At 46.4% G+C, this 19,960-nt stretch overlaps 1 protein-coding gene across 8 annotated transcripts in view; it reads left to right on the top strand.

Moving 5' to 3' along the window:
• The first annotated feature begins 1,819 nt into the window (after window positions 1-1,819).
• The window catches only part of Prok1 (prokineticin 1), an 85,163-nt gene continuing 67,022 nt past the window's right edge, over window positions 1,820-19,960 (top strand). For 4 of the 8 annotated variants that reach the window (XM_029554678.1, XM_029554677.1, XM_029554675.1 and 1 more), the window contains exons 1-3: window positions 13,013-14,470; window positions 16,978-17,103; window positions 18,907-18,986. In XM_029554678.1, the coding sequence (XP_029410538.1) occupies window positions 14,399-14,470; window positions 16,978-17,103; window positions 18,907-18,986 (278 nt within the window). In that variant the 5' untranslated portion in view covers window positions 13,013-14,398. Of the gene's footprint in view, window positions 1,864-3,898; window positions 4,045-13,012; window positions 14,471-16,977; window positions 17,104-18,906; window positions 19,867-19,960 lie in introns of those variants that run through there. The other 4 variants (XM_029554681.1, XM_029554676.1, XM_008850433.2 and 1 more) reach the window with 4 other exon arrangements.

Genomic DNA, 19,960 nt, shown 5'->3' with positions numbered 1-19,960 from the left:
TTAGAGCTGTATCTAGCTTTGAGAATCTAGAGCCTTAAGTCTGATTCTCAAGGCCTAGAGCTATAAGCCTTTGGGCTTGGAAGTCCAGCCCATGAACCTCTAGTGTTCATGGCAATCAACACTAAGGGAGTTGCTTCTAGCCTATTCATGATATCCATCTAAACAGTGCAAAAGAAATCTCAGCTGTCTTAACAGCATCAACAGAGACTGGCTTCCTTTAATACCATGATGGTTGACTTCTCCAAGTCTGCTGTTTCCTGCCAGTATTTACCTGCTTCTCCAGTACATTTCTCTATTTTCTTTACCCTCTTCTGTGTCCCCAGAGACTGACTTGGGGGATCAGCAACATGGGCTTCAGTGCTGTCTTATTGGGCTTTACTAATACAGTCCTCACAGGAGGGAGATGAGGCAACAGTGGAACTGGGCTTTGATGCCACTGTCGTGCTCCCTGTGAGGCCCTCCCTCTGGGTTGTTTGTTCCTGGTTGAGAGGTTACAGATCTCCTCAAGGGACATTTTATACATGACTTTTCTCTTTTGCTTCTGGATGCTCTTCTGTGGGTGACAGAAGCAGCCCCTTCATTCTGCTGTCACTAGCTCCAGGGTCCTGCAGGAGCACTTGTGATATACCACACCTACAGCTTTGTAGAAAATCCCAATTTGACTGGATTAACATGTGCAAATCAAAGACCCAAATTCTTCCTTCCTTCCTTCCTTCCTTCCTTCCTTCCTTCCTTCCTTGCTTCCTTCCTTCCTTCCTTCCTTCCTCTTTCTTTCTTTCTTTCTTTCTTTCTTTCTTTCTTCTTTCTTTCTTTTATTGAGACAGGGTTTCATATAGCTCAGGCTGGCCTTAAACTTGCTATGTAGCCAAAAATGACCTAAAACTTCTGATCTTCCCACCTCTACCTCCTGGGTACCTGGATTACAGATGTGTCCTACCACACCTGGTTTTATGTGGTGCTGGGAATTGAACCCAGGGATCCCTGAATGCTAGGCAAGAACTCTACAACTGAGCTACATCCCCAGTCCCAATTCTTTTCATTGTTATGTTTTGTCATTCTCAGCACTCGTTTTCTCCTAAGACTTTCTTCCTAGGTGGTTTCAACTCTCTAATCCCTCATGGTAACAGAAGATTGGGGCTCTGTGTTCTTCTGATCCTTCCAACTGTGGAAAGAAACCACACTCCCAAGCATGGACTTTAAAGCCTTCACTTGGTGCTGATTGAGCCAACCCAGCTCATGTGTACACCTCTTGACCAACAGCAGTTACCAGATGAATGACACAATAGATTGACTCTGATCAGGAGTTTGCACTGGCTCCAGTAAGAGTCAGCACTAGTGCCAGGAATGTGCTCTGTTGCATAAGCTCCCTTGGGAAACTGTCCTCTACTGAGAAGAGGTGATACTGAACAAAGGTTGATTTCTATTAGGAGGAAAGATGCAGGGAACGAACCCCTATAACAGTGCTTTACAAATGATAGGGAGATTCAGAATGGGCTCTAAAATCAGACTCATGGGCCAATTCCAGCCCACTACCCGTTTTTGTAAATATAGTTTTATTGTAACACAGTTAACTCCATTTGCTTCCTATTATCTATGACAGACTTGGTGTGACAGACATACTATGGCCCTCCTATGTGCTGTATTAAAAGATTAACTAGATTAGACTAGAATAGAAAAAAAACAGAGTTGGCTCAGTGATTAAGAGCACCGACTGCTCTTACAGAGGACCTGGGTTCGATTCTCAGTATCCACATGGCAGCTGGTCATGTAACAACTGTCTGTAACTCCAGTTCCAGGGGATCTGATGCCTTCTTCTGACCTCTGTGAGCATGGCACAACGCGGGAGCACTTATGCACATGCAGGTAATATATTCATACACATAAAAGAAAAATAATAATTTTTTAAGAAAAGAAAACAACAGTCTACTGCATCTGACAAGGATAAGTATTATTTCATGGATCCTTTCTGGAACTTTCTGTAAACATACTCATGCTTATGAGTGTTGGTTATAATTTGTTGCTTCTAATAGGTCATCATCAAAACAGTTGAAAATGACTGAGCTAAAGCACCCCTTACTTTTGTCATGTGAGTGCCTTTTTGTGGCTTGTTTAGGATAGAGCTACACCTTGAGTTGGATGAAATCACTCTTTGGTTATGATCTGTGACAACTGGGGGAACAGGACAAAGTGTATCAGCAGAGGTTGGAAATCAGTGTTTGGTTATGATCTGTGAAAATTGGAGGAGCAGGACAAGTTGTATCGGCAGAAGTTGGACTCAGGAGGCTCCCTGCTAGGAGGAATGGGTGAGCTGGAGGGACTCAGCACCCTGGGCCCTGTTATGGGGGCCACCATGCGGCCAAGTGAGTTTCTAACCTCGTTCAAGCAGAGGAGACTATGCAGGTATCTGTAAGCCTCTTCTGGTTGTAGCATTCTATGATTTGGAGATGAGAGTTTCCCCTGCTGTAATGGAAAACCAAGGGCCATGAAGGACTGACCAACATAACCTAGAACCAGGGACAGGATTAATGGCCAAACCTCTCAGGGCCATTCAACTCACCCTCCTCTTTACCCTCACTTTCTCTGGCTCGACCTTCAGCTGTACCTGGAGAGAAGCTGGGCCAGGTGAAGTTGCTCAGGAGTGTTGACTGCTGGCCTTCTTTCCAGACAGCGCAGGGAGGGAGAAATCTTTCCAGGTGGCTTCAGAAAAGGGTGTAATGTCCACCACACTTTCTGTTAGAACTTTTCTTCCTTGCCCTCCAGTACTGAATATCTTCCCACCAGGCTGAGAGTCACTAGAATGCAGGGGAGTCAAAGTTCTCTCATGGTCTCTAAGACCTTCTGGTCACTGGTGATGTAGTCATTGGAATGTTTTTTTTTTTATTATTAAAAATTACCTATTATTAATGTGTGCCATGGTGGGTAAGTGGAAGTCAGAGGGCAATTTTCAGGAGTCTTCTGCTTCCTTCCATTATGGGATCCAGGGGACTAAATCTTTTACTCATTGAGCAATCCTGCCAGTCAAATCACTGAGGTGCTTATGGTCATTACTACTTTAGTCATTGCTAGACTGTACAGAGGGTATGACTGACATTTATAGGGAAACCACTGGGTTAATGAACCAGAGATGTTTCTGGTGCATGGGAATCTTCTTAGAAAAAGAAGCAATCCATCCCAGGTAGGAATGTCCTGAGATTTATTGGAAATTTCCAGCCACTGAGACATATTAATCCAGTTTCATTTCGATGAGCCATCATGACCAGACAGGCAGAGGGCTCTGAGTATGTCCTTGGAGTGTGGCCCCAGTAATGCCACCACAGACAAGAGGCTGTACCTCAGTAGGAGTGATTTGGAGACTCTGTCCTTCCTTTGGAAACTACAATCAGAGTCTGGTGGGAACATTTAAGATCAGCCTACCTAGAGGTCTTCCAACATGGAAGAAAAATTAGATCCTAAAACACTGAGTGGCAGGTTGTGTTCACCAGAAAGCAGAGCCAGAGACAAAGGCATGGGTGTTTATTATTTGAAGATGATTTTAGAACATAGAAGGAAGTAGTGAGGAGTAAAGGTGATTCCAGAACATGGAAAGGAGAGGAGAGCAGAAAGGAAGCAAGGAATACCAAAAGAGAGTATGTTCTCTGCGCTGGGGCTGGGGTCTTCTGGGGCTTGGAAGAAGTCAGAAGCCTTTCAGATTGGAGCATTTCCCCTCTGGCTCTCATCACCCCTGGTGGTGTTTCTCTCAGAAGGGATTCACTTCCTGCATTTTGAGTCTAGGCTGGCAGGCAGGCTTATCTCCTACAGTACAGGAAGAATCCTGGGGCATCAAGTGGGAAGAAGTGGCCTTCCTTATGTAAACCCTGTCAGCACAAGTACATCTGAGCTCACACGGAACTTTTCCTTTCAGATGCTGCTGAGGTATCAAATATGAATCAGGGAATGTGTTTGAGGCAGTAGCAGAACCTGCTCTGAAGTCTTGCACAAGTTCTAGGAAGTCAAGCAAGCTGAACCTTGGAGGCTAGGGCTCTGTATGCAAGCAGAATACACGAGGTATATACTTATGTATGAAGGTATACCCAGTCTCACCTGGGCATAACTTTTCTCTCCCTCTCTCTTTCTCCTTTCTCTCTCATTCTCTCTCTCATTCATTCATTTGAATATTAGCATTTGAAATAAAGATGAAATGAGAAAAGAAAAGGCCATCTATTTTGAGCTTACTGTAGCAAGGTAGTCAGACACCATCATTTGTGTTTTGGCAGACACAGGTGGGCAGAGGACCGGGAGTTTTACAGGGGGAGGCTTTAGGGCCACCGAGTTGGAGGCTGGTGGTCTGGGAGGCTGTAGGTCAGCTAAAAAGAAGCAGGGCATCCTTTGAGATTGATTGGAGGGGGGTGCATAGATTGATTTATCCTAAATTGGATATGGGGACAAAAATTAGGGAAGCTGTCAGTTCTTCATCAAGTCGTGGACATTTGGGGGGCCATTGTTTACAAGAGTTATTGGGTGGCTTCCTGGATTGCTGTGAGTAATAACAGTCTGATTTCCTACAGTGTAACTTGCAGCAGGCTGGCCTCCTGGGGTGCTTACTGCACAATAAAGCACATTCCTGGCAATTGCTGCAGATTGTCTATCAAAGACCTATTTTTAAAAGTGGGGCCTGGGGATGTAGCTCCGTGGGAGAGCACTTGTCTAGCATGAGCAAGGTCCTGGGTTTATAGAAAAGCAACCCAAACAACAATTCCTTAAGATATGGTGTGGCAGTTGCCCATTCTTATATTCAGTCAGCATCTTGAAGGCTGCAGCTAAGGGCAGAAATAAGGGTGGTCAGCTTTAAGGCTGCTTTTGAACGCATCTAGCAATGAGATGCTCAGTGCTTCCGTGGCAGCTGGTTCCCTTATCTGCTGGGGTGTTCTTTACTTCTGTGAACGTGTTATGTCAGAAACATAGACGTGTTTGGCTCTTTCCACAATGTTAGCATGTACTGAATAACAATAAATTCACAACTTACATTGGTTTTCTGGTGAAAAGTACCAAGAAATCCTGATTTCCCTTGATAGCTGGCCATTGATAATTACAGGCTCTTTTATTCCAATCTTTTTAAAAAAATTTTTATTTTAATATATGAGTGTGATGCCTGCACGTAAGTGCACCCGCATCATGCAATGCCTGTGGAGGCCAGAAGAGGGAGTAGGATCCCCTGAAAGTGGAGTTATGGATGATTGGTAGTCACCATGTGGGTGCTGGGAATCAAACCCAGGTCCTCTGCAAGAGCAGTCAGTGCTCTTAACTGCTGAGCCATCACTCTGCCCCTTTTATTCCAATCTTAATTACTAATATTAGTAATATTCTGAGATCACAGTAGTGTGTGTTTGTGTGTCTGTGTGTGTGCGTGTGTGTGCGTGTCTGCGTGTGTGTGTGTGTGTGTGTGTGTGTGTGTGTGTGTGTGTGTGTGGATGGCTCCAAAAGAGCTAAAGAGGCCAGAGTTCAAAGAGGCCTTATTGGAGGCAGAGGTGGAGAGAGTTGATGCAGGTATCAAGATAAGGGTGGTTAGATATTAAGAAGCCCAGCTGTAGAGCTGCTGGAAGCACACAGTCATAGAGGTATAGGACAATCAAAATGATGTGCAGGAACAAGTCTGGTTAACGGACAAATGGATGGGGTGAACAGACAGCAATTTGAATCTCTTTAGTCAAGCAGTGGATACCATGCTGAGCCGATGCCTTGGGGACGGTTGGAAATTCTCTGTCTTTTGGTCCCTTGATGCACCCATTGGGTGGTCAGATGACAGGTATGGGGTTCTGGGTGAGAGTTTTGCACTCTTAGTTGGTCTGGTGTGTTCTATAAGTTCTCAGCCTAATTTTTTCTGATATAGTTTTAATAGACCATATTCTCACATGTTGCCAGGCTACTTTGATGAGTTACAGGTGGCACCTTTTTACTTGCATCAATAAGTTATTTATCAGCCTGTGCCTCCTGATTAGTGCTGGAGAAGTGGTGGTACCTATGTGCACAAATGAGATATAGAGGAGTTCTGCCCCTAGTTGTACTCAAAATGGAGCCAACTAGTCTTTTATAAAATGGAATGACACAAGGCAGGGCAGAGCCTGACAACCACTGTTTCATAGAACTCAGAGTAATTTGGAGCAGGGCTCAGCATGATCTCCCCTGAAACTTCGGTACGTTCACCCTACTCTTGCCCTATGAAGCAGTCAGAAGCAGGCTTCCTTCAGTCTCCCACAGTGGTGTTGCCACAGCTAGAGGTAAGGCAGCTAGGTCAGTCCTTTCAACTCTTCAGCTCGGTGGTGAAGTGCTCCTGAAGATGAGGAGCTATGTCCCACTTTTGTAAAAGATGTCAGAGCTCACCTTGTCTCCTTTGGTCCCTTCCAAAGCATGTGAGGTGGGGCTGGAGAGATGGCTCAGTGCTTAAGAGCAATTGCTGCTCTTCTAGAGAACAGAGTTGGGTTCCCAGCACTGACATCTGGAGGCTCACAACTGCTTGTAACTCCAGCTCTAAGGATTCTGACATCTTCTAGCCTCTGCAGGCACACACACACACACACACACACACACACACACACACAGGAAAACAAATCTTTGAAAAAAACCAAAGATGAAAGGCGACATTGATGCTAGATATTGGGAGTTGAAGGAGGAAGGGATCCTGGCTGATTGGGTGTCGGAGTAAGAATTCAAAAACAAGCCTGCTTCACCGAGTCATCCTTTTTCTCTGCCACAGCTGAGTGGGGGTTTGGCTCTGATGCAGTTTGTCTGGATGACCTTCAGCCTTTCTGGGAATGGCTCCTTTGCTGTGCTGTGAGGGGATAGGAACAGATCAATTGCCTTGGGACTAAGCCTTGGGGATAAAAATACCAAGTGGTATCCTGGCAGTGAGTGCTGGAGGCTGTGGACAGACTTTTCCCACCTTTGGTAGCTTCTTCCCAGCCTCCCTCAGCCAGTGTGGCCCACTTACCTCTGAGCAATGAGGTTGCCACTGACTAATTTCCTACTTAGAACCTTTAGGAATTGGGATTAGGAGCTTAGTTAAATAGGTGCTGGGGGTCCCAGGGTAAAAGTCCCAATGTTTCTGAGAACAGACTGAGGAAACAAACAAACACACGTACACACACACACACACACACACACACACACACACACACACTAATTCTTGTCTGTTTTTTTATGGGCATGAGTGTATTGCTTGCATGTGTGTAAGTGTACCTGTGTTGTGCAATACTGGTGCAGGTCAGAAGAGGGAGTCAGATTCCCCTGGAACTGGAGTTATGGATGGTTGTTAGCTGCCATGTGGGTGCTGGGAATCGAACCCAGGTCCTCTGTAAGAGCAGCCAATGCTCTTAACTGCTGAGCTGTTTCTCCAGCCCCTTCTGTGTGTTTTCTAGCAGCCAGGTTAAATAACTAATTACTAATTGCCCTGTTCTTCCCTTGAGCAGGGAAGCTGGGGGACCAGAAATCATAGCTAACTCTTTGAGGCTTCCTGGGTTTATTCACTCTGGGACATCTAGGAAGCCAGCTCCCTTCCTGGGGAGGGATGGCAGTGTCTTTATTCAAACTCTTTTCAGAGGCTTCTCATTAGACTGCTCATAAAGGAAAAGGGTTTTACTATCCTGTTTCTAGTCAGGGCCTGGTTTTCTTGATTCTCTGTTTAGCAGACAGCAAGGCAAGGAAGGGAGGAGGACAGATACCCTTGGGTGTTTGTGCTAATTTCCTCTGCTTATTGTAATAAACTGTCTCAAATCTAGTAGCTTAAGCAACAGAAATTTACTCTTGTACAGGCCAATAGGCCAGATCCTGAAATTATGTGTTGGCAGGGCCACTCTCTCCCGCAAAGTCTCCAAGAGGAGACTCTTGCCTTGTCCAGTCCAGCTTCTGTAGCTCCTGGCATCCCTTGGCTTGCAGCAGCATCTCTGTCATCTGAGCTCTGTCTTTCTCACGGGCCTCTGCTCTTCTCTTTCTTATAAGGGCACTTGCCATTGGATTTAGGATCCATTCTGGTAATCCAGGATGATCTTGTGTCAGGATCTTTAATGACATCTACAAAGTCTGATTCCTCTCTCTCTCTCTCTCTCTCGTGTGTGTGTGTGTGTGTGTGTGTGTGTGTACAGATATATACATATGTATGGTGAAGTCAGGTTGATTGCTCTCTATTTTTGTGTTAGAGTCTCTCACTGAACCTGGAGCTTGCTGATTTGGTTAGACTGGCTAATTAGCAAGCCCCAGGGATTCTCCTGTCTCTGCCTCCCCAGTGCTGGGAGCACAGGTATGTGCTGGGCTTGGCTTTTTACATGGGAGCTGGGTACCTGAACTCAAGTCCTTGAACTTGTGTGGGTAAGTATGTTATCAACAGAGCCATTTTCCTAGCCCTCAGCACTAAAAATACTTTTACTCTTTATTGTGTGTATATGTGTTTGTATTATGCGCATGTGGGGCATGTATGTGCCACAGCACCTATGTGGAGGTCAGAGGACAACTTTTGGGAGTTGGTTCTCTCCTTCCAATGTGGGTTTCAGGGATCGAACTCAGGTCATCAGGCTTGTGTAGCAAGTACCTCTACCCATTGAGCTATCTCGTAAGTCCCTCATGACTGCTTTCAAATAAGATCGCATTCACTGATTGGAATGGGACAGAGACACATCTTTTGGGGACCACCATCTAGTCCACTATGGTATGTAAGGACGTGGAAGAATTGGTCCATAAGGAGTTGGAGCAGTTTTGTCTTGTGGAAAGGCGCGCATTCCAGTGGAAAGATGGCAGATGAAGCTGAAAGGAGAGTTGGGTCAGGTGGTTCAAGATCTGGAACTGGAGAAGACCTCTGGGCTTCTTGGAGGATGGGTGGAGGAGTCGACCTGAAGAGATGGTCCAGTCAGGGAGATGAGACAGCAGTGGTGAAGATTGAGAGGGAGGAGGTGCTGGAGTTCAGGTGATGGGATCAAGTAACAAAGGAATGCAAGGAAATTCAAGGATCTAGGAAATGGCCAGGTTCAACTACTGAGTGTACTGTGGGGCCATTATTGGGCAGAGAGCGCATGGCAACCAGCAGACATGATCTGTGCTTGCCTGAGAGCTTCAAATGATTTTCCTGTATGCGGCTATGCATTTGACTTGTGGAAGGCAGGGCTCCACAGTTAACACTGCGTGTGAGCCTTCCATGAGAATGGTGAGGGTTCTCCTGGCTGGATGTCGGCAGAGATCTGGCTTCAGAAGGCACAGCCCTCATTAGGCAACTCTGTGCTGTGGTTCTGGGCTTTGTTGTTGGGCACGGAGCTCCATTCAGTTTCTGCAGACACTCAGTAATTCAAAGAACCACTTAACAGTCTCATTAAATTCCTTTTCCACTTAGACCAGCCAGACTCCTGTTGTTTATAACTATGAACCCTGAGACAGGAGAGTGGGCTTAGGAGTGGGGAGGGAAAGAGTTGCCAGGGGATAAGGGCGTGTTAGGGTGTCAGGGAGGTCCAATGGGCTGCTGGTCAAATGCTTTGAGATCATTATCACTTAGGTAGGTGATGGTTGAGTTTATTGAGGTGAGTGTGCAACGTCAGGAAAGTCTTTTAAGGGAATAGAAAGAAGCAGAAGAGACTTCAGAGAAGGCGGAAAGCAAGAGGACTTAAAGGAAATGACGTCATGAAAGGAGATGGGCACCTGCGCCCCGAGCACAGAAGAGCCTGGTAGGAGAGGACTGAAGATGAAGGTGATAGAAAGGGCTCCTCTGGAGTGATGGAACAAGACTGGCACGGGTGCAGGAGAGAAAGGGACGGGGAGATGAAGCCTACTTCAACCAGACACCCACGGAGGAGAGAAGACTTGCTGTGCCCACAGGCTTGGAGGAGCTGTATAGTCTGGTCCTGAGGTGTGGACCAGATGGGGATGACTGGGAGACTTTGCAGGTTGACAGGTTTCACATTTGTAGGTGCTTTATACTCTCTGACACTATTGTAATGGTGTCTTTTCTTCTTATGTTCTTGTGCAGGCAAGGCACTATGGGAATATGAGTTGTATGAAGGTTGGGGAACCTCAGAACCTGGGATTGAGTCTCCCCGGACCCAGATTAGGAACCGTGTTCTCCGTGGTCCCTCTATCGTGTGGATACTTTTCCCTACTATAGGTGAATGCTTGTGTGTCTTCAAAATCTTATGTTGAAATCCAGTCCCCACTGGGATGGTATTAAGAAGTGGGTTTGGGGTGGTGATTTAGTTAGGAGGGTGGAGCCTTTAGAAATTGGCTTATTGTCCCTATGAAGATGCCATGGGGAGTTTGTTTGCTTCTTTTGACATGTAGATAGCCATGTAGCAAGGAGGTGCCATCTGTGGAGCATGTCACCAGACACTGAATTTGCCAGGACCCAGATTTTGAACTTCCTGGCACCTTATCTTCAACTTCCCAGACTCTATGACTGCAAATAGATTTTTGTTATTTGTAAATTGTCTAGTCTAAGGTATTTTGCAATAGCACCTGGAACATACTAAGCCATTCCCCTACTATCAATCCATTGTTTTCTCTGGCCCCAGAGATTTTTGGATTTTTTTCTTCTTGTTCTAATTGGTTCTTCCTCCTCTTCCTTTTCCTCTTGACAGTTTCTTCTCGAATTTGTCTAGTTTCAGGTTCTCTCTTTTGGCTAGCCTGAATTTATGACCCTACACTGCACTTCACCAAGGCGTTTTTCCTTCTCATCCATCTTCACTGTCTACGTCAGGAGTTCTTGCTATTTTTGTACCATTCATTAAATAAAACTTATGGCTTTTTCTGGAGTAATGTTTTTAAATGTCTAAAATAAGATTACAAAGAAAATCAATTCTACTCAAATACTCAAATAGAAAACTATCTATTAAAACATATTTTTGGTGTGGTAATATATATGCTACTTTATTACTATGTCAAATAACCCAATCTATTAGTGATCTGATAAACACCATGATTTCCATTGTAGTAACAACAGTAGAAAGGATATTTTGAGCTATTTGTAGAAATATCAATATGATATTAAAATAACTCCATTTTTTTCTTGGTGACAAAGTCACAGGTACCAAAGTCATTTTGTGGATTTTGGTCTGCAGCTAAAATGGAAGAAAACATTAAAATTCAGTTAGAAGTTAGTAAAAATAATAAAGAGAAAAATTTTCTATGTTTACAAGTCACCTGAATTCTGTTCAAGGACTATTTAGGGGGCTATGGCCCCAGGTTAAGGATCTCTGATCTGAATGTTTGAATTTCCTTTGTTCCATTGTTTATTTCTTATATTTTTCTAAAAGGCGTCACAGCCAACCCATTAGAAAGAAGGATAACAGAGAGAGCATGTTATAACACATTTTCTACAAGATTTTCACAGTCCAGGCTGAAGCAAGGTCTCTAAACAAGATTCCTTGTGTAGTCTATAGAGCAATGGACATGGCCTGAAGGCCATCTCAGGGGCCTACATCAGGTCAGGGTTTACACAAGTCCCCAGGAGAGTGGCCTTCACACACCACACATGCATGCATGCACGCACGTACACACACACACCCCAGCCCTTATCATCTCTACAGGTATGTAAGAGTGTGCTAAAGGTTTGTCCTCCATATCGTCTCCACTAGTTTTCTTCTCTCATAAGGGGACCCGGAACACTTAGCACTTTCCAGCATTCACCCCACTTTCTACCACTCACTTCTCAATTCGTGATACCTCTGACTTCTTGACTTTGAATCCTTGGGGTGCGCCCAGCTTAGACTCCCAACTGTCAACCACAGTTACCCTGATTGTGCCAAGAGGACAATTGAATCCACCTGTACACAGAAGCAGAGGTCTGAGTCATAGAGACATCTGCCCTGTATTCCGGAGCTTCAGGACACAGGGAAGAGTCACAGGGAGTGCTTGCTTAACTGAGTTCCTGAAGAAAGAAACAGTGCGACTTCTTCCTAGAGCTCCCAGAGTCTCTTTGGGATTTCTATCAAGTTGCCAGCTCAGCCTCACCCTCCTCTCATTAAGCTGCCTTTTCTTCAAGCACTAGCACTCATGAGGAAGAAAATGCTTTCAGTTAATGTTACTGTTTTATAAGATTTCCTTGCTACAATTTCCTTATGACAATTGTGTGTTGTGGTGAGGAACTCTGAGAGAGGGAGAACAGGAGGCCCTGAGAACCCAGGGCTCTGAGAATTAACAGAATTCAAGGTCGTGACACCAGTGAGCAATCAGAGTCAGAAGTCAGTGTGTCTGCCAGCAGGGGTCTGGCTTCCAGCACTGTGCAGGTCTGCTCTGGTCTTTGACCACTCATAAAAACCTGCCAGCATTTCTGTGTGAGAACTCTTTTTCCACAGGATGCTTTCAGAAAATAGGACTTTGTGGCTGAGTCAGGGACAAATCACAAGTTGCATTTTCCATTTGATGTTTCATATGCTAATGTATGAAAGGCTCTGAAAAGTTCTGCAGAAAGAAGCCTGAGATATAGGTGTATTTGGTGTTTTCAGATCTCTGGCTATGGAAGTCTCTCTCTTTTTAAAAAAGAAAATTGTACATGTAATACCTACAGTTGGAGTATCTCTTCTCTGAAATTATTGAGCCCTGAAGTGTTTCAGATTTGAGATTTTTCCCAAAGTTTTGAATATTTGCACATATACAATGAGCTGTCTTAAATGGGGCATTAAGTCTAAGCATGAAATTCATCTATGTTTCATGTATCTTTTTTTTTTTTTTGGTTTTTTTGAGACAGTGTCTCCCTGTAGTCACAGCTGGCCTGGATTCACTATGGAGACCAGGCTGGCCTTGAACTCAGAGATCCACCTGCCTCTCCCAAGTGCAGGGATTAAAGGCATGCACCACCACACCCAGCTCACTATTTCGTGTATATTTATACATATGGCCTAAAAGCAATTTTATATAGCATTTTAAATAATTTTGTGCACCCAACAAGGTTTCATGGTGTGGAATTTTCCACATGTGACATTATGCTGGAATGTTCCAGTCTGTGTTTTGGATTTTTGGATTAGGAATGTTTAACCTATATCAACACATTAGAAAACACACCTTGGAAAAATATTAGCTTTTCTTACTGTGAAGAGATGTGGATTGTCCAGTAAAGGCTCCAGTATCTCCTCTAGGTTGTTTGGAGTAGAGAAGGTTGGGATCAAGGGCTCCCCTCTAGCAAGATGGCTCTGCCCAAGGTCACTTTCCCACTGGCCTGCCATTACTTGTTTTCTTGCAGCTCAGGCTGCTCTCATGCACACCCCACACAACAGGAACGTCACCAGCATGGCTCCTTTGAGTAGCAGCCCAGCCTAAGCTCCGCTCTCTACAGGATACTGCCAGGGTGGAACCTGTGTGCTTGCTGGTCTTCTGTTCCTGGCTCCTAGACCAAGGGACACCTGCTGCCTATATTAGTTACTTTCCTCATTGCTGACAAAAGCAACTTAAGGGAGGAAGGATTTACTTTGGCTCATAGTCTGAGTGTTCAATCAGTCCATCATGGCAGGGAAGATGTGGTGGCAAGAGCATGAGGTAGCAGGTCACATTGCATCCACAGTCAGGAAGCAGAGGGAGGTGAACACTGGTGCTCAGCTTGCTTTTTTCTTTTTATTCATTCTGGATCTCTAGCCCATGGGATGGTGCCTACATTCGTGGTAGGTCTTCCCTTCTTAGTTGAACCTTTCTGAAAATACCCTCATAGAGACACCCAGAGGTGTGTTTTCATGGTGATTCTGACTCCAGTCAAAATAACAGGGAAGACTAGCAGGTGTTTGTTCAGAAGCTGCTAGAGACCAGACCCTCCTGTGTACCTCTGAGGAGCATCAACCCCACAGCCTGGATATGTTTTCTCACTGTCTATATCTATATTGGAATTTTAACCTTTCAGAGAGCCAGGGTCAGGCATTACCCACTCTTGTGTCTACTCAGCTACCTCTGTGCTGAATCTGGGGTGAATGCCTACATAATGTGAGTGTGAGGGAATGAACATTCCTGTATGCTCCATGGTTCAGTGTAGGAGAGGATAAATGGCATATTGCAAATTCCTGAGTTCATTTCCAAAGCTGTCCCCTTGAGCCAAGCAGCGGAGAACCCTGCAGAAGCTGAAATGAATATCGAAGGAGTTTCACACAACCGTCTGAAGCAGGGTGCTCTTGGAAGAGTTAGAGCGACTGTCAAAGTCCTTGATATATCCATTTTTATCAGTTCTGATGGTGATGCGATGCCATTACGGATTCAGATCTCATCTTCGCTTCTGAGCTCATCTGAATAATTTTAGTGATGGGGAGGGAAGAACAAGATGAGGCATCCAGAGGCAGCCCTGGATCCGACTATATAAATTTGGAGGAGGCAGGGGCAGGATGACTTGATCTTCCCAGCTTCCTGGGTACAAGGCAGAGCAGGAGGAAGTGAAAGGCATCGGAGTGGACAGCATCTTTCTTCACCCCAAGTGACCATGAGAGGTGCCATACAAGTCTCCATCATGCTCCTGCTAGCAACTGTGTCTGACTGTGCCGTGATCACAGGGGTAAGTTTCTTGGGTTTGGGGGCAACATCAGGGTCCACACAGGATATGGACTGAGAATGATTCAGGAGGCTCTGCCCTTCCAACTCACCATAAATCAAGGAATTTGGGAGGTAATCACCATCACCTGGGAGCTGGGTTGCATGCAGTCTTCAAACGGGTTAGATGTCACCATGACTAACGAGAGTTGTCTTTTGAGAAGTTATGTGTAAATCAGTATTGTTTTAAATATATTAGTAGAACCCTGGGGATCTTGACATTGAGTCTTTCAGTAAAATGGAAATTCCTGTGGTGTATGGGAGTTCCTTTACAGAGTGAATTAGCGTCCCCTATTTGTCTTTTCTGTGTATCTTGGTTTTCGTGTACATGCTGGTCTACAGGTCTGTGTTAACTCACAGAGTGTGTTAGTATAGTTTAGGCAGCAAACTCACAGAGTTCTACTTCAGTGAGACCTCCGATCCCTCTACTGTTGAAAAGGATGCTCCAAGTGCCATCTTTTACTCTGCATCCGGTGAATACACCCCAAAAAGTTAGTATTGCACCAGAGGCTCAGCTGCTGGGCACCACACATTTCACTCAGGGCACAGTGTCCTCTCAGATGTCAGGCTTTTCCTTGGGGTCCTCTCACGTGTGCACGAAGCAGAACCATCCTTGTTAAAAACAAAGGCGCTGCTTCCATTGAGAGCTTTCTAGATAAAAGTCAGGAGGAAAAAGAGGGGGGAATTAACTTTTTTTTCTTTTGTCTGTTTGAGACAGGGTCTCCCTGTAGCTCCAGCTGTCCTGGAACTCGCTATGTAGACCAGGCTGGCCTCGAACTCACAAAGATCTGCCTGCCTCTGCCTCCCAAATGCTGGGATTAAAGGTGTGCGCCACCAAGCCCGGCTGGAATTAACTTTTATTTTAACCTCCTCCAACTTTTTACACGGAAAAGGGAAATGTGGAATGATGCCAAACAATTCCTGGAATTGGGTGTTAATGTTCACTGAAAAGGCAACCTCATTCTTATTTTCAAAGGAAAAGGACCTAGTTCAGAAGAACGCACAGGGACAAAGCAGTGCTTTGGAGACCAAAATCAGAAGTGGTGTTGTGAAGGCAGAATTACAGCTAGTGTGTGTACTGTGATGGCTGCCTCATGTGTGTGTCCTGAAGACCAGGTGTCAGACTCAGGAGAGAAGATAGCGTTGTCCCACGGTGAGGGATGAGAAGACATGGAGGCCCAGGCCAGTATTACCAGGCCAGTTTCAACATCTAGGCCAGAGTGGCATCAGGCAGATAGCCATAAGGGAGTGGGGGCATCTCTTCAGTGAGGAGCACAATGAGAGAAGAAGGCAGGGTCAGTCAGAGGAAGTATATGAATGGCAAGGTAAGTGGTCAGAACAGGGTGTTGAGGGAGAGGACCTACGAGTGCCCAGCTGCCCTCTATTTGCAATGTGTCTCAGATGTCCCACTCCTGACTCTCAGAAAGAGGCCAGGTCCTGCCCTGTTCCTTGCATGGTGACTGTCCAGGCTGTAGAAGGCTTCTCCTTCAGTGGGGAGAGGAGTCAAAGTGGGGCCTACTTCCCTGACCCTCAGTTCTCAGGGAGCTAGCTGAGGTGTGAGATGTACCCTCTCTGGGCTGGCTGACAAGTGGCTGCCACCTGCACCTTCTCTGGGTGATGAAGTGACTTGGCATCTGCTTTCCCTCCTGAACTGGGAAAGTTGAGAACTTCTGGCTCCTGTCATGTTGGTACAGTGCAGGGCAGTCTGCTGGCCTGATACTGGAGAAGAGTAAATAAAAACTCAGATTCAAATTTCAGCTCAGTGAAGTGGCCAGCCTGCATGTTTCTCTGTGAGACCCACCTGAGCTGAAGCAGTTAGGAGGTCAGTTTTCCTGATCCTGGCTTTGATGAAAAGTAGGCTTGTATGGCCTTTAAAAATGACATCATCCAGCAGGGCTGAGGAACTCATTCTGGGAGCCCAACCCAGAGGGGTCCATCCATGTCAGGGGACCAAGGCATCTAGCAGAGAAGCACTCGGGAGAGACACCTGTCTATCAGGCCTCCATGAGTCAGGGAGTGGGAAACATGTGAAGGAGGAGCCAACAATGTGTGCTAGAGGGAGAATCCTGGCCAGAGATAGCTCATCACTGACCACCCGGAGCCTTGGACCACCATCCAGGGACCCTCCTCCACTCACTGGAGTATTTTAATTCATTCAATTCTGCTAGCATCTGCTGGTGTTAGAAAAACTTTGCCTCCCAATCTAGGTCTTGTCATGAATAGAGAACTGTCTCTCTACTGAGTGGCCTCAAAGGACTGGGGATGGTGTCCCAGATCCAGGTCTAGTGCCCTGCTGAGCTCCAGGTGTTCTGCACAGGAGGTGAGCAGAGGCAATAGAGCCCAGACCAAGGTGTCTTGATAGTCTGAGTCACTTGGTCACTCCCTCCTGAACCCTGACAAGGATGTTTAGGATTACCTTTCCTCTGGTTTCTCTTGGGTAGCACTAATGGGCCAGCTCTCTCTCTCCTGCAGGCCTGTGAGTGGGATGTCCAGTGTGGGACAGGCACATGTTGTGCCATCAGTCTATGGCTACGGGGGCTGAGGATGTGCACCCCACTGGGGCGAGAAGGAGACGAGTGCCACCCTGGCAGCCACAAGGTACTGTGACTATGCTGGCATCACATGGGCATGCGTGTGGGTGAGCTTTGGCCTAGCAGACAAGGGCCTGGGGCCTGGCTCCAGCTAAGACCAGGAAGGCTGTGGTTTCTGAGGACAATGCAGGGAAGGTTAGCTCTGCTTCCTCCACAGTGAATCCAGACCATGACTGAAGGAAGGAAGGGAAGCAGGCACGGAGGGGTTGCTCTCTGCCCCTGCCAGGCAGCCATTTTACTTAGGCCTTCAGATGCCATTTGAACACTGGTACTGGCCCTGACATGGTCTACCTGTAGACGCCTAGATAGTCTGGTGAGTCTGTTGTTTGTAGTTTGATCTTTATAGTGTCCTTGGGTTTTGGTGAGGAAACAGGTACAGCAGGACTTGCTCAAATCTGGTGAGACATCTGAGACTGGAATTGTGGTTTTCTTAAGTCGGCTCTAGCCTTAGCTTGCTGATTGGGGCACTGCCTCCTTGGTTTTGGTGGAATGGTAGTACCAGTCACACAAGCTGCTAGACCTGTGGGCTGACCATCCTTGGCTCTTCATTTGCTGTGGATTACAGGTCTCGTGTAGACATTGAAGAGAGCAGGTGAATTATCTCTAAAGTCTCTTACACATGCGACAAATTCAGATTTTGAAAGGGTTCCATAAAATGGCCTCCCATCCATAGCTGGGGCCAGAACAAGGTACACACTGTAAGAGGGACTCGTTCTTCTGTGCCCTAAGCATTTAAGCCATAGCTTTGGGTGGCGTCAGGTGACACAGCCTTTGGGGCATGGGGTCTGCAAGGGGCAGAGCCCTTGCTGGATGAGGCTGGAAGTGCTCAGGCTTATCAGCCACGTTCAGTACCCCTCAGCAGTCTTTCAGGCTCTTGCACAAGCACCAGAGATCATTTAGGTTCAAAGAATCTTCCAGCATTCTCTCTCCTAGTTATAGACTGGTTCTTAACCCCCTTAGGCTCAGGAAGCTGAAATCAGAGACAATGGGCAAGATACCAGCAGTCCTCTCTGCCTTGGGCTGTGGGAGATGGTTCAGAATGATTCCTTCTCCCAATAGGACATCAGTGGTAGTAAAGATGAGTGCCAAGCACTTCCTACATGCCATCCGCCACAATAGTTTTTCTATAAATATGAAATTTCAGCCTCTTTACAACCATATGTGGTAAGTGCTATTAACCCATTTTACAGAATATAAAGTCAAGGCCCAGTAAGGTTGAATAAACAGTCAGTTATCACAAAGCTGGAAAGGGGTAGATCTGAGATTTGAATCTAGGAAGTCTTGTGCTGGACCTAGTGTTCTTGTTCCTTTTAAAACCCACTGAGGGCCAGAAAGATGGCTCAGAGGGTAAAGGCACTTGCTGTGTGGCCCAAGCTGTCCTCTGACCTCCCTGTTATGCACTTATACACAATAATAAATAAATGAGTAAGAAACCACTGGGGAAAACTCAGGTGTTCAGCAATGCTCTGTGGTGTCAGAGCACAGGGCATATTTGTCCCTTCACAGCTAATCTTAAGTCCCAACACAGAACTGAGGACATCAGGGATGGGCAGAAAGAGCCGCTCACTAGGGATATGCGTCTGTGTGTACATGCACAGCCACAGGTGTGCTGAATCCAGGGAACCAGCCTATCTGGGTCCAAATCCTAGCTCCTCTAAGAATTAGCAGTCATGTGTGATGTTGGCATGTCAGTCACTCTTTGCTTTGGATCCTCATCTCTAATTACTAGTTTTTGGTGGGGGATAGAGGTTGGGAGGAGACGGTTGCAGCTCTTCCTGTGGCTGAAGCTGCTATTTTCTTCTCTCCCTAGCTCCCTTTCTTCCGGAAACGCCAACACCATACCTGTCCCTGCTCACCCAGCCTGCTGTGTTCCAGGTTCCTGGATGGCAGGTACCGGTGTTCCATGAACCTGAAGAGTGTCAACTTGTAGCTTGTGAGGATTCAGAACCTCCACTGGGATACCTCACATCCTGGGGTGACCTCTTCTAGATTATTCTACTGTGTGACTTAGTTCCTTGCATCTTCCCCAGGTTCTACCTGGATCCCTCCTGACCACTTCACATGTGTGCACAGGTGGACATACTTTTCACCATGGCATGGTCTACCAGGCTGGCTCCAGGGTGCCCAAGTGAAGGGCCCCGAGAAGTGGCCAACCTGGTCCTCTTCTGTACTCAGGCTGCCTGAGGTTATAAATGATGGAGGGGACATTGCTGTCATCCCTAGGTTACCTGTCCCATCCTGCATGTGCCCTTCTCCCTGAACCACATGTTTCTGACACTGACACTTGGGTGCATTGCTCAGAGTCACAGGTCCTGGAGGGCTGGGAGGACCAAAGTGAGGAGTGTTCATCTTTCTTTAGTTTTAAGAGCACAGGCCTCAAAGTCAGATCTTCTCAGAGGGTGGAAGTCAGGCACCTTGAGGTTGATGAGGGGAGCCAGGCAGGTTCAAGCCAGTCTGTGGCCTGTGGTCTGTGGCCTGTGACCCTGGTCTTTCAGCTGGTCCATTGGGACAGAATCTCAATGCCTTTACTCCCCACCCCAACACCCTTTACTAGTCAGCAGTGCAGGCCCCATCACCACTGCTTCCCCATTAAAATGCAAATGATGGGGTTCAATCTCCTCTAAGATACATTTTAGAAAGACAGCTAGGGAGTTGTCCTAAACAACCTCTTTGCAAATAGCAGTTCTGAGAACAGGTCTGCAACATTGAGAAGAGTCCTCCATGGCCTGGTTGGAGATGGAGAGAGAGGAAGGGAGAGGAGGGCACAGGCTGAGGGGGTGTGGGCGGGGGGGGGGTTAGAGACAGGATAGCTTACATATAGAGTCCAGGCAGCAGGGGTTTACCCAAAAACTGGCCACTTTTCA

This window comes from Nannospalax galili, unplaced genomic scaffold, assembly GCF_000622305.1.
Source record: "Nannospalax galili isolate Female #2095 unplaced genomic scaffold, S.galili_v1.0 scaffold5, whole genome shotgun sequence".
Taxonomy (NCBI): domain Eukaryota; kingdom Metazoa; phylum Chordata; class Mammalia; order Rodentia; family Spalacidae; genus Nannospalax; species Nannospalax galili.
This window is presented reverse-complemented; position numbering and strand designations above follow the sequence as displayed.